Below are 13,265 nucleotides of genomic sequence, written 5' to 3' on the forward strand. Positions count from 1 at the left end.
TAGACTTTGTTGCAGTGCAGCGTTACTTCTCTTGGTTTGAATTACTGACTTTGTTGATGCCTGGTTGTATGTGTGCTGTCAGATTATTTTCTGCCAGTCTCCCCCCAGACTATTATAAGGAATTCTACTTACTTTCATTTTAGTTTAATATATTACCCCCATCAAAAACCTTAATATTTTGTCTTAAATCTCTATAGCTAATAGAAATCTAGTTATTATACTTAACTATATTTTCTGTAGCACAAACTGTCAGTGTTAAATAAGTGACTGTTTAGGCACATGCAGGTATGTAAAGAAAATGCTTCCTCCACCAGAAGTGAGGGACTAAAAAAATAACCAAGTCTTGTATTTACCAAGTCTTACCATGTCTTAAGGAAGCACCCGCCAAATGCCTTTTAAAAAATGTTTGCTTTCTTTATTATGAAAGTAATTAATATTTAGTGTAGAAAAATGTAAATATAATTCCCTATTATCAATATCCACTGATAACTGAATTTTTTTGCATTTATATTTTTTAATGGGATTATAACCTGCTTTTGTTTAAACTCAGTATATACCATTTTTATGTCTGAAAATTGAGTATTACTGCTCTCAATGACTGCCTTAGTCTAGTCCAAATTTTCTGTTGAGTATTTAGATTATATTTTCAATTGTTTCAATATTATAAGCAATACTATAATAAGTAACCTCTTATATACATTTTCATTTGTTTATCTGCTTTTGTCTTAAAGATAACCTAGAAATCAAATTGCTAGAACAAAGAGTGTATACTTTTTAGAATAGCTCTTGATACATTATTGCCAGAGTGCTTCCCAGGGAGCATTTACAAATCCACACTCTTCACCAGCAGTGTATGACATTGCCTGGTTCCCAACATTGGTATTATCACTTTCCTCCATCTTAGCAGGTACTGGATATTATAATTTATGTGCATTTATTAGGCTAAAAATATTTAGATTGTTGAAGCTGGAAGAGACCTTGGAGATGCAGTCTGACTAATGTCTTATTACAATTTTCTGTATGGGTGAGAAAATGTTCTTTTTTACGTTCTAGTTTAAAACAATCATATGTAAAGTGTCTTACGTAATCATCTGTGATGGTAAGATCTCTGGCCCTGGTGACATTGTTTATGTTACTTTTAGGAAGTGTTAAAGGTCTTGTAATTTTCTAGAAAATCATTCTGAACTATAGTGTGATTGAAATAGAAATTTAATTTATTCTTATTGCAAACATCAGCTTTTGAGAAGCATCTTACTTTCATTTGGAGTGGACTATTGCTTTCCCAGGGCCTTTCTTGGTGGTGCTTCTGAAATACCAACTTGGTGATGCTTCTGTCCTATGTCTGTGATCCATTTCACTAAACACTCCGTGTTGTGTCTAATCCCTCTGATTTCCTAATAAATGCAGTCTCTTTTGTTCTTATACTGTTACATAGTACATTTCTGTCTTGTCATATTTCTACCTGTATGGGATTTCATTCTCTGTCCTCATTTACCTGCAGGCATCCACAGTATAATCCAGCTTGTAAACATGCCCTTGCGTAGCCAGAGCAGTGTTGAATTGAAGAGTACCATAGTGCCTTGCAAGTCAACAGTGGCAATCCCTTCCCAGGAGAAAGCAGAAATATCTTCAAAGATATTTGAAGCAGTCCCCAAGGCGAGTGTGGAAGCACCCGCCGAGGCGAGTGTGGAAACACCCCCAGAGGCGAGCGTAGAAGCATCCCCGGAGGCGAGCGTGGAAGCACCCTCGGAGGCAAGTGTGGAAGCATCCCCGGAGGCAAGTGTGGAAGCACCCCCGGAGGCAAGCGTGGAAGCACCCCCGGAGGCGAGCGTGGAAGCACCCCCGGAGGCAAGCGTGGAAGCACCCCCGGAGGCGAGCGTGGAAGCGCCCCCGGAGGCGAGCGTAGAAGCGCCCCTGGAGGCGAGCGTAGAAGCACCCCTGGAGGCGAGCGTGGAAGCATCCCTGGAGGCGAGTCTGGAAGCATCCCTGGAGGCGAGTCTGGAAGGGTCCTCCAAGACCAGCATGGAAGCACCCGTGGAGGCGAGCATGGAAGTGCTCCCCAAGAGTGTGGAAACATCACCTGAGGCAAGCATGGATCCATCCCCTGACGTGAGCATGGACTCGTCCCCTGGGATGAGTGTAGACCCATCCCCTGAGGTGAGCACGGACTCATCCCCTGAGGTGAATGTGGACCCATCCCTTGAAGTGATCACGGACTCATCTCCTGAAGTGAGCTTGGAAGTACTCCCCGAGGAGAGCGAAGAGAGCCTGGAAGCGTCCCCTGAGGACAGTCTAGAACTGCTCCCCGAATTGACCCCCGATGAGAGCCTGGACGTCCCTCCCAAGGAGAGCCTGGACGTCCTTCTGGAGGAGAGCCTGGATGTGTCCCCCAAGAAGAACCTGGACGTCCCTCAAGAGGAGAGCTTGGACGTAACCCCTGAGGAGAGCCTGGACGTCCTTCCCAAGGAGAGCCTGGACGTCCTTCCGGAGGAGAGCCTGGATGTGTCCCCCAAGAAGAACCTGGACGTCCCTCAAGAGGAGAGCTTGGACGTAACCCCCGAGGAGAGCCTGGACGTCCTTCCCAAGGAGAGCCTGGACGTCCTTCCGGAGGAGAGCCTGGATGTGTCCCCCAAGAAGAACCTGGACGTCCCTCAAGAGGAGAGCTTGGACGTAACCCCCGAGGAGAGCCTGGACGTCCTTCCCAAGGAGAGCCTGGACGTCCTTCCGGAGGAGAGCCTGGATGTGTCCCCCAAGAAGAACCTGGACGTCCCTCAAGAGGAGAGCTTGGGCGTAACCCCCGAGGAGAGCCTGGACATCCGTCCCGAGGGGAGCCTGGAAGTAACCGCCAAGAAGAACCTGGACGTCCCTCAGAAGGAGAGTGTGGAGGCGCCCCCTGAGGTGACAATGGTGAAAGCAAAAGACTGTCCTCCGCAGGTTTGTCGGGTGCCTTTCATTGACAAATTTTCTATTAAAATCTGTATATTTAGTTGTATAGATTTCGATAGGTCAAGTTTCACAACAGAAGCAACTTCTTACTTATAGCATTCTGTGAGATAATAAATTCACTGTAATGATTTAAAATTATCTGATATATGTTGTACCAGAGTTTCCCCCCAAAACTGGAAAATTAGTATAAGAGACAAAATATAGCAATTTATATGAACTATGTTTCCAACTGAAGGAATTTTTTTGAGAACTATTTGCAAACCTCAGTTAGGATTTAAAAATAAAATTAGGTTTTTAAATTTTAAATTTTAATTGAAGTATAGTCAGTTTACAATGTTGTGTCAATTTCTGGTGTACAGCATAATGTTTCAGTCATACATATAGTTACATATATTTATTTTCATATTTTTCACTATAGGTTGCTACAAGATACTGAATATATTTCCCTGTGCTGTACAGAAGAAACTTGTTTATTTTATATATAGTAATCAGTATCTGCAGGTTTTTTTAAAAAACCAAGTTTTGAAGTAAAAGAATTCTTTTAAATTAATTATTTCTATGACGTGCTTAAACTGTGTAATATAAATTGTTAGTCTGGAAGAACATATCTCTGTACCGAATTCTCATGCATGGAAGGAAAATTTGGAATTTAAGGAACTATGATTCTATTTTACTCAGAATATTTTTCTCTTGAAAAGCCAGCTGCAAAAGGTAAATGCTAGTAATTTCTTATCTGATTGTATTGATCTGTTCAGAAATCAGAAATGGACAAACAGGCCTCAAACTCTGTTACCAAGAAGCGCCTACCACCGTCGCAGATCCCATGTTATAAGTGGTCGTCTTCTCCAACAAGCAGGTGGCGTCCGCCATCCCCCATCAATGCTAAGTAAGTAGCTTATTTGCAACTGTTCCTGATAGGTATTTTACCAGCATAAACTTCACATCAGTGTTTCAGCAACAACGTGTAGTATGCATGGTAATGTAAATATAAAGGGAAAAACCTTTAAAATGGATTTACCTTTGTCTATAAAATATCATTATATTATATCCAGATATGTTTTATGAAATGCTGTACTAAAAATTAGCATGTATTTGTTACAAAATCATAACAGACTTCCTTCATTTCTCCCAGGAGGCAAATCCAAAAGAATCGCCCCCCATCACCTTCACCCGTCACTTCAAAACCATCAACACAGGTTCCTTTTTCTTATAAAGTAATTCCTATTCAGCGTACCCTATTTGCACAAAATGCATCAGGTACTATTGGAATGAAAAGTGAAGCCATTTCTAACACCACTAACAACTCTGAGGCTGCGAGCCAAAATGGTGCGATCTGTGAAGGTAAGAGCATTCACTAAGAAGTTCATTTCTGCAACGGAGTTTGGGAAGGTCAGCTTCATTTTATTCCCCAGTTCAGAGAACTTCAGGAAGTGAGCTTTCTTCTGAATAAAGAGAATTTCACCAGTCACTGGCACACTGCTTGTTTTTTCTTGCCGGAACTTCCTCTTACCCCCATTTTTGGAACAGATGTTAGAAGTACGGGTTGGATGAGCACCGTGGTCTAGGTGCTCCCTGCAGTTCTGACAGTGGATGGCCCTAAGGTATTTTCCATCCTTGGAGAGAGCACATCCAGCCATTTGTGGCTGAGCGGGTTTCCATCAGGAGCTGTAGGGCCATTTCCATACATAGGCCGTAACATGGGTCAGGCCAGTATGTGGGTTCCTGAAAGTACCATATTGGTATTTTGCTGGTCACATGCATTCTTTTTTCTTTTACATTGAAGTATGGTTGATTTACAGTGTTGTGTTAGTTTCAGGTGTACAGGAAAGTGACTCGGTTACACACATATATATCTATTCTTTTTCAGATTCTTTTCCATTTTAGGCTGTTACTCATATGTATTCTTAATATCCATGGACATAACTTAATTTTAAATACACTGGGGAATTTTGCTTTTTGAAGGAATTGCACAGTGAATTTTTTGTAACGGAAGCAACCTTTTTATTATAAATTATTTTAGATGTCTTGAAATCCTCATTTTGACGTATAGTTTATTTTAAAAAAGAAATTAGTGACATGACTGAAATATAATATGCCTCCATGTGATCACTTTATTTTACTGATAGTCCTGGTTTCTTTGGTTATCTACATTTAGCCATTTTATGATCAACCAAACATAGTAACATACTATTATCAATGGTTAGCTAAACAGTAATTATTTAGTAAAAATAATGCACAATTTTCAAAATGTATCCTGGATATATTTTTGTTTAATCGAATATTTAAGATTTGTACACTTCATTTGGACCGAGCATAAGCTTGTGCTTCCTCTATATTCAATATATCTTAATTTTTTTTCCCATGAGGCAATTTAGTCAGGTATCTCAAAACAGCTAAACCAAAATGAGGGTACATTATTTCATTTTGGAAAACGCAGTTGTTAAAAAGAAACAAAATGCTACTTCTGTTACGGAGGGGCGGGGACTTGCAGTTTTGAACAAAATCTGTTGCATAAATCACAGTCTGTTTTTTATAAATTTTAGACCATGGACATATTTGGTTTTTTAAAAAAATACTGTAGGTGGTCTTGCTGTTGGACTTAGAGGCAGTATGTTCCATAAACTTAACTGTTTTACATGTTAATTTGGACTAGAGTCTGGTAATAAAAGCACACCAGGGCCTATGAGTGCCAAGGAGGCAACAAAAATTTTGGCAGAAAAACGACGCCTTGCTCGCGAACAAAAAGAAAAAGATGAAGAAAGACTACAAAAAGAGATGGAACAAAGGTTGGCACAAAATCATCCTTTCTATACTATAAATCTTGGCTGGGGCCCATATTCTGAAAGTCAGAATTTATGCTCAAGTTAGATGTATTATAAATTCTCAGAGTAACGGACTTTATCGCCAGCGTGAATCAGAAATGACTCGGCGCCTTCTAAACTAGTGTGGGGAGCATTTCAAGCACACAGGACACTGGTGTGTAAATGAGCGTGTAGAGACCGGAACTCGTTCCAGGGTCCTGGGTCTCAACAGTAGTACCCGAGTGATCATGTAAGACTCTTCCTGTTGGTATTCACTAGTGGCAGTCCCTTTCTTTGTTTCAAAAGTTTTTGTAAGTTTAAAATTTGTAAACCTGGAAGGGATACTCCCTCCTGTTTTACTAGATGTCTAATGACCCATAGGTTGCAAATACCACGTATAGTTGTACGCATTCTACCCTTGATTGCAAGGCCCGTTCGATTTGGGGCTCTGTGATGCGAACTCTGTCTACTGTTTGCAAAGAATAACTACAGTCCTGACTTTGTTTTTAAGTATTAAGTGTCTTTGAATCATAATTACGTGCTTTCTATGTACCTTTCTACGGGTTTGGGAGAAAGGAGGAGGAGACATTGTGAACAGCAAAGAAAACTATAATTTGAAGAATATTACTCATTGCTTCGTGTAAGCAGAACTAATTTGGCATTTTAAAAGCCCTGAATACTGCTCATTGTGGGCTGGGGTTTCCTCCACTGAGCACCACCAGACCCTTCTCTAAATTCCCTCTCTCACACCCCAGTGTGCGATTCAGTGTGAGCATATGTCTAAGACAGTTAAGAAGGGCTGATGAACTCTGATTGCGTGTGCGCGTGCCCATTTGTGTTTTAAGATGCAAAGTTGGCCACTTCTTGATAGAAATATTTTTTCTACTCCCAGGGGCTAGTTTCCCCCATTTAAAAAAGATGAAATTATACAAATCCGATGTAGTAACAACACAGAAAACTTGGTGAATCTGGTGTAAATATAAATTGTGTACTACACACAAGCAGTTTCACTATAAAAATACACACATTGAGAGTTATTTAAATATTCTGTGTCATCAGGAAAATGAAAGGCATAGCAAAGAGAGCAGATGAAGGCCCAGAAGAAGAGTTCTCAAATTTTGAAGATGTGCAGCAACCAAAGGAGATAAAAAAGAAGGAAGAAAGTCAGGATCCAGAGGACAAGAAAGTACAACTCCAGGTTTGCTGGCTCTGCACTTTCTCAAGGGATGAGAACCAGATTCTAAAATTCAGTGGAAACTCAAAACAAAAATCTGTTTCTCCAAGATAGAAAAGGAGCAGATACAGCATTCTCTGGTTGCATTTTTACATTAGAGTCTAGCTATTACCCAATATCGCTGTGAGTCATTCTCAACCACCCTTGGCAAAATCCTAGAATGTCTTCCAAGTGAAACAAAAGCAGAAAGCAACAAATTACAGTCTAGGAGTCCTTTAGTTTATCTACGTAAATAATATTACAGCTTGGTTTCAGGAAATCCAAATCACTCACGCAGATTAAACATCCTATGAGTTTTCCCAGTCCTACATTCTGTAGTGACACTTACACCTGCACCCCTCTGCACACCGCCTAACAAATAAGATAAAAATGATGAATACCTCTAAACATTTAACGCCATCAAATCCATCAATAAAGAATGTCTCACTTGAGGCGCAAGGATATAGCTCAGTGATAGAGTGCATGCTTAGCATGCGAGAGGTCCTAGGTTCAATCCCCAGTGCCGCCTCTAAAAATAAATGAACCGAATCTCCCCCCTCAAAAAAAACTAAAAAAAAAAAAAATAAAGTCTCACTTGTGTACATTTAAATCAGCAGGTAAATAAATCCCTAAATAAAAAAAAAAACACCTCAGACTGTACTCAGCTTGAATTAGTATGATAACCTAATTTATATTCCAGTTTTTGGTGTATCAGTTATATGTGTCACATAAATGATTGTATGTATTTGCATTCCTTGAGAATGTACCTATATGAATCCTCTCGATGCTTTCGAGAAGGGTAAGACTTGGCTCCCGTTGCCTGTGTCAGTGGAAGACTACACAGAGTCACTTACATACTTTGAAACTGTAGTTCTCTGAGAACCCTGATGTCCTGGAGGAAACATGGCTTCTAAATCCTCAAAATAATAGCCTAGTTTTTACATTTTTGCTAATGCTTTAAAAACTGATGATCCATGAATGAAATATATGAGTATTCTCAATCACAAGGTTACATTCTTTTGTTCTGGATAATGTCTTACTGTTTCACTTTTTAAACTGCTGTTCTGTGATGTCACTAAGATGTAATGAGGTTAAATGATATTTTTATACAAATTTCCTAGAAAGGCGACGCCAAAATAAAAGCTCAGGAGGAGGCTGACAAACGCAAGAAGGAGCACGAGAGAATTATGTTACAGAATTTGCAGGAGAGATTAGAAAGAAAAAAGGTAGTTTTTCTTTTTGGGGGGGGGTTTGATTCTTTGTCTAAAACTGTCGGAAATCACAAATAAGGGATATGCTAGCCCTGATTGTTTTTCCTCGGTACTTTCTTCTTATCCAAGAAGCTGACTTCTCTCTAGAAAGGTCTGTTACGGATCATACCTCTCTCTCATGGACCACTGGTGCCATTATAATGGCACTATGCCTCAGTTTAGCAAACCCTTGGGAACGAAGCTCCTTTGAGCAGAACCACAGAACCACTCAGGTCATGGTAGGGGTTGGTGGCAGTTAGAGTTTCTTCTGAACTGGGCTGGAAGTTGCGGCAATTGAGTGGGAAGAAGCAGAAGGTGCAGGCCTCTGAGAGGCCAAGGTCTGGGCTGTTTGCAAAGCAGGACCTCACAGTGCATCTCACGTGGCTCATCTGGGAGCAAGGAAAGGCTCTGGACCAGGCCAAGGTGCTGCATGGCCTCTCTGTCAGGAGATCAGTGACCGTGAGGAGGCCTGCAGCTCTCCTCGCCTTCAGGGAAGAAAGTGAACACTGCGGCGGTGGGGGGGCTTTTATCCCTCCCACATATGCTCCTTTTAGTAACCAAACCTCTGACGTGGTCGCATCATTGGGGTGCATTCTTTTCATTAACATCAGCTTCAGTCATGGTCTGTTCAGGCCAAAATCATATTCCAAAGTTCTAATTGGTTTGCAGTATGTGCTTAGTCAAAGTACTGAATTTCTAAGTCTGCAAATCAGGAGTGAGAAGTCATTTGGATTTCTGTGTTACAATAACAAGTATATCTGTCATTGCTCAGTGTTTTCTAGATGATGGTGAAACTGGGATTAAAAGAAGGAACCCAACCTCCGGCCAGGGGTCTGTGGCTTTGGAGCAGTCACTGATACTGTCCGATTCTGGAACGTGGAAATGATCAACTTCTTCAGGACCACTGTTTTGTTTTTAATCTGTTTTCATGTTTGAATTTTTATTTTCCTTTAGAGAATTGAGGAAATTATGAAGCGGACGAGAAAGCCAGATTCGAACACATCAAAGGTAGTCTGTGTGCTCCTACCAGCAATGTGTACAAATTCCTGCTTCACATTCTTGCTGACTTTTTAATTTTTGCCAGTCTGGTGGTAATGAAATAAAACTATCACATTGGTGTTTCCCTGATTATTAAAAAGATGGAGCATGTTTTCATATCTTTAGTTAGCTTTCATGTTTTTTCTTGTCTGAAGCGCCTGTTTAAGTCTTTTGCCTAAAACTTTCTGACTGACTTGTCTTTTTTTATTTCCTTATTGGTAGTTCTTTAAATGTTCTAGGTATTTATACCTTCTTGGTTGTGTATGTTCCAGATATCTTCTCCCAGTTTGTGGCTTTCCTTTTCCTAATGCTTTCTGCTGCTGCATAGAAGTTCTTGATTTTCACATCGCTGAATTTATCAATATTTTTTGATGACTAATGGAGTCAGGTACCTTACTGGCCATTTGGAGATTGACTCCCTTTGGTGAAGTGTCTTTTTAAGTCCTTTGCCCCTGTTTCTATTCAGTCACCTGCCTTTTTCCTTTTGATCTGTTAGAGTCTTTACCTGCTCTGGTTCTGAGCCATCACAGGTATCGGCCCCCATGCTGTAGTTTGCCTCACACTCTCACAGTAACTTTTGATGTACAGAAGTTTATTTTAATGAACTCAAATTTGGCAGCTTTTTTCCCCTTATGGTTAGTGCTTTAGGGTCTGTCTCATGATAAGTATTTGTTTACCCCAGTGCCCTGTCTTTTGATGGTTTGCATGCATCTAAGGCCTTTTCTCCCCTAGAGTCTGTGTTCTCAACCCTTTGTGCTACAAAACTGATATTTTGCTGATTTACAATTGCCCAGTTGTCCTTCATATCATTTTGAAAATTTAGAATAGAAATGTCGTTTCTGAAAAGTGCTGGGAGTCGTCATGTCAAAGATCATTTAGCCCATTGGCCTGAGAGGTTGTGCCTCAAGCAGCAGCCAAGAATTTTTTTAACTTATTTACCAACGGGCCACACCTCGGCTTAGTTAGGACCTCGAGTGGGCAAAGCCTGCATGCCAGCCCAAAGCTGTTGTCCCTTGACTCTTATTCAGAGAAGTCTTTCATTCTTGAGTGTCTTTCCGTAGCTGAGAGACACAACTAGGGCCACCTGTCCTGTCCTCTGTAGATTCTTGGGGCCAAAGAGGCTAATATTTTTTCCTTTTAATTGAAATGACAAAAATTAAAAAAAAAATTCACCAGCAATCCAGGCGTGAAGTCTGTCTTCTTTGAAATAACTGAGTCAGGATGATTGACTATTAGATGTAATCATGACTTTCCGTTTGCATTGTAGGCTGCAGATACAGCCAGCATCCAGCGTGATGCATATGAGGAGGACGAGGCGGACGATGAGGACGAGCCAGAAAGTGACGACGATTCCTTTGATGACATGCGTCCACCTGGTTTGCTCGCCTTTTGAGTTCTGTGACCGTCTAGAAACTAGACTGTCTAGGTTTATCCAGGGGCTACTCCGCTTCTGAGCTGTGTGGCTTTGAGCAAGTCACTTAACTTCTCTGTCCAGCTTCCCTGTCTGAAAAAGGGGAAGTTAATGTTGTTCTTCTAGAGTGGGCATGAAATTGCAGTGGGAGAGTCCATGTAAGGCGAAGAACAGTGCCTGACTCTCAGTAAATATTAGCTGCTGCTACGCCTGTTGTTAGTTTTCAAGTTGTGCTGAGAGACTATACAGATGGCAGCTCTTTCTCAGCTCAGTGTGAGGCTTACTAGCATTTTGTAGTTCAGGACCTCACGCAGCATTCATGACCCACCATAGGTGGAATGCCACTTTCCGCCTCACTGGGAAAAATGAAAATCATGTCATGATCTGAGAGCCCTCTCAGGTGCATTGCTGAGTCGCGTTCATTCCTTGGTGAGGAGGACCACTTTATGCCCACAGTAGCAGCATTTGGCCGTGTGGCCACCCTTTATCCGGTAGCGGATATTGAACTCAAGTCGGGCACTCTGCTAGGTAGTAGGGATGCACGGCCCTCAGCCTCAAGGAACCGCAGCCACTGCGGAGTCAGACATGAGCAGTGATGCTGCCACAAGCTGGTTGCATTAAGAGAAGTTTGGCCGAAGTGCAATGAGAACATAGCAGTAGGAGCAGGGCGGGTGTAGGCCCTGCCTTAGGGCGTTGGGGGTAGGTTAAGGTAGGAGGTAGCACTAAGGGTGAGACTAAAGAAAGAGGGTCATTTGGACAAGGGGCAGGAAGTGTGGTGCCGTCATTCTTCCTTGGCAAAGGAGAGAGGGCAACTTCCCTAAAGGTGGCCCTCTGTGCTTTGATGGCAGGGTGGCCATGTATCCTGGCTAGCAGCCCAGGCCATGGTTCCAGAAAGTGGGCTTGCCTCTCTTGAGTTCTGCCCCCTGATAGCTCTAGCCTGGCAGGGTCACAGCCTTCACTTTGCTTGTCTTTGTTGTTGAGATTGCAGTTTTTTTAATTAGGTTTATTCATTTAGGTTTTTATGGGGGGTGCGGAGAGAGGTAATTAGGTTTATTTATTTATTTACTTGTCAGAGGAGGTACTGCGGTTTGAACCCAGGACCTCGTGCATGCTAAGCATGTGCTCTACCACTTTGAGTTATACCCTCCCCCTAAAATTGCAGTTTTAATTTTGTGGCTCTTTTTTTTTTCCCACTAGCTTTTATAAATGGCATGGATCCATCCACAACACCAAAAGCACATTTTAAAAATGTGAAGAACACTCGCAAGCTGGAGTTTTTAGATGCCACTTCTAGCCACATCTGTAAAGAGACAAAAACAGTTTTTAATTGTGACATGAAAACCTTTAGACATAAAAGCGTGAAAGATACTTTGAGTCAGATAAAGAGTACAAGGTGAGTCACTGGGTGAGTTCAGCATAATGCACTTGAAGGGGTTATGATTGTCATTCTTAGAATGGTGCGTGAGATTACTGACTGAGCTCCTAGTTGGTACCAAACACTATGTCAAGCACTTGACTTATAGAAACAAACTAATCTTCACAATAGACTTGCTTAGTAAGGGTGAGTGCTGCCATTTTTACAGATGAGAAACTGAATCATGGAAAGATTATGGACCTTATTTGCCCAACATCTCACTCACTGTTCGAAGGCAGAAGCAGAATTCAAACCCAGATACACCTGACTCCGAACTGCTTTTGTTCACACTGATTAGTGTTGTCTCATAAAATCAGGGAAGGGGACATTGAGTGACTGCAGTATACCAGGCACTTTACCTATTTTAATTCTCATTGCAACTCTGGTTTGATATTAGTGTCCTCATTGTACATACGGGGAAACTGAGGATCAGAGATTAGGTTGGAAGAACAGGCACAGATTCCTGGGAATGGAGGCTCCTTGGGGATTGTGTGAAAAGACATTAACGTACAAAAAGCCCATGAAAACAAGAGTCTGCTGAGAGGCAGCGAGGTGAGGAGAGAGCACTGGAGCTAGTAAACCCATGTCAGTCTACTGACTCCACCTTGCTGGCTGTTTCCTGGATCAGCTTGAAGCAGGGACTGGGTTCCCGGAGCCCTGTGTGCTGAGCTGCTCCTAGCCCCTCCTTAGTCTTCCTGTGGGGCCCTAGGACCTGCTAGGACACAATTTGGAAACCAGTGTATTCTGTGATCTCCAGAGTCCCTTCCAGCCTTCCCATGCTATGACTCTGATGAAAGTTCATTTACTTCCAAGGCATTTCTTAGAATTAAAAGGATACAGCTCCTTTCAGGACAAAGCCTTGATTTGGGAATAGTCAGGATTCTAACCAACATACCTCTTTCTAGATCCTCCACCAAAAGAACCACCAGCCGAGCAGCAAAAACTGGAAAGGCCAAAACCAGCAACACCATGGGACCTTCTAAGAGTTTACGTTCAGAGGCACAGGAGTGGATCTGTGACAAGATTACTGACATCACCAGCGAGACAGAACCACCTATGTCAAGTATCCCTCCTGACAGCCACGAACGCCACCTGAAAGGTTCTGTGACATCCTGCCTAAGTGCTCAGCTGGCTGTGGACAACAAAAAAAGAAACAAATCTGTTTCTACTGAGTCGGGTAAGGCCTCATACC

General features: G+C 41.9%; 1 protein-coding gene across 3 annotated transcripts in view; it reads left to right on the plus strand.

Moving 5' to 3' along the window:
- MAP7D3 (MAP7 domain containing 3) overlaps nt 1-13,265 on the plus strand; it is a 29,176-nt gene that overhangs the window by 13,897 nt on the left and 2,014 nt on the right. For 2 of the 3 annotated variants that reach the window (XM_031446054.2, XM_064482579.1), the window contains exons 8-17: nt 1,502-2,934; nt 3,702-3,832; nt 4,079-4,287; nt 5,600-5,732; nt 6,807-6,945; nt 8,082-8,186; nt 9,165-9,218; nt 10,516-10,624; nt 11,857-12,052; nt 12,979-13,250. In XM_031446054.2, coding sequence (XP_031301914.2) covers nt 1,502-2,934; nt 3,702-3,832; nt 4,079-4,287; nt 5,600-5,732; nt 6,807-6,945; nt 8,082-8,186; nt 9,165-9,218; nt 10,516-10,624; nt 11,857-12,052; nt 12,979-13,250 — 2,781 coding nt within the window. The remainder of the gene's footprint in view (nt 1-1,501; nt 2,935-3,701; nt 3,833-4,078; nt 4,288-5,599; nt 5,733-6,806; nt 6,946-8,081; nt 8,187-9,164; nt 9,219-10,515; nt 10,625-11,856; nt 12,053-12,978; nt 13,251-13,265) is intronic. The other variant, XM_031446055.2, reaches the window with a different exon arrangement.

The sequence above is a fragment of the Camelus dromedarius genome, chromosome X (genome assembly GCF_036321535.1).
Source record: "Camelus dromedarius isolate mCamDro1 chromosome X, mCamDro1.pat, whole genome shotgun sequence".
Taxonomy (NCBI): Eukaryota; Metazoa; Chordata; class Mammalia; order Artiodactyla; family Camelidae; genus Camelus; species Camelus dromedarius.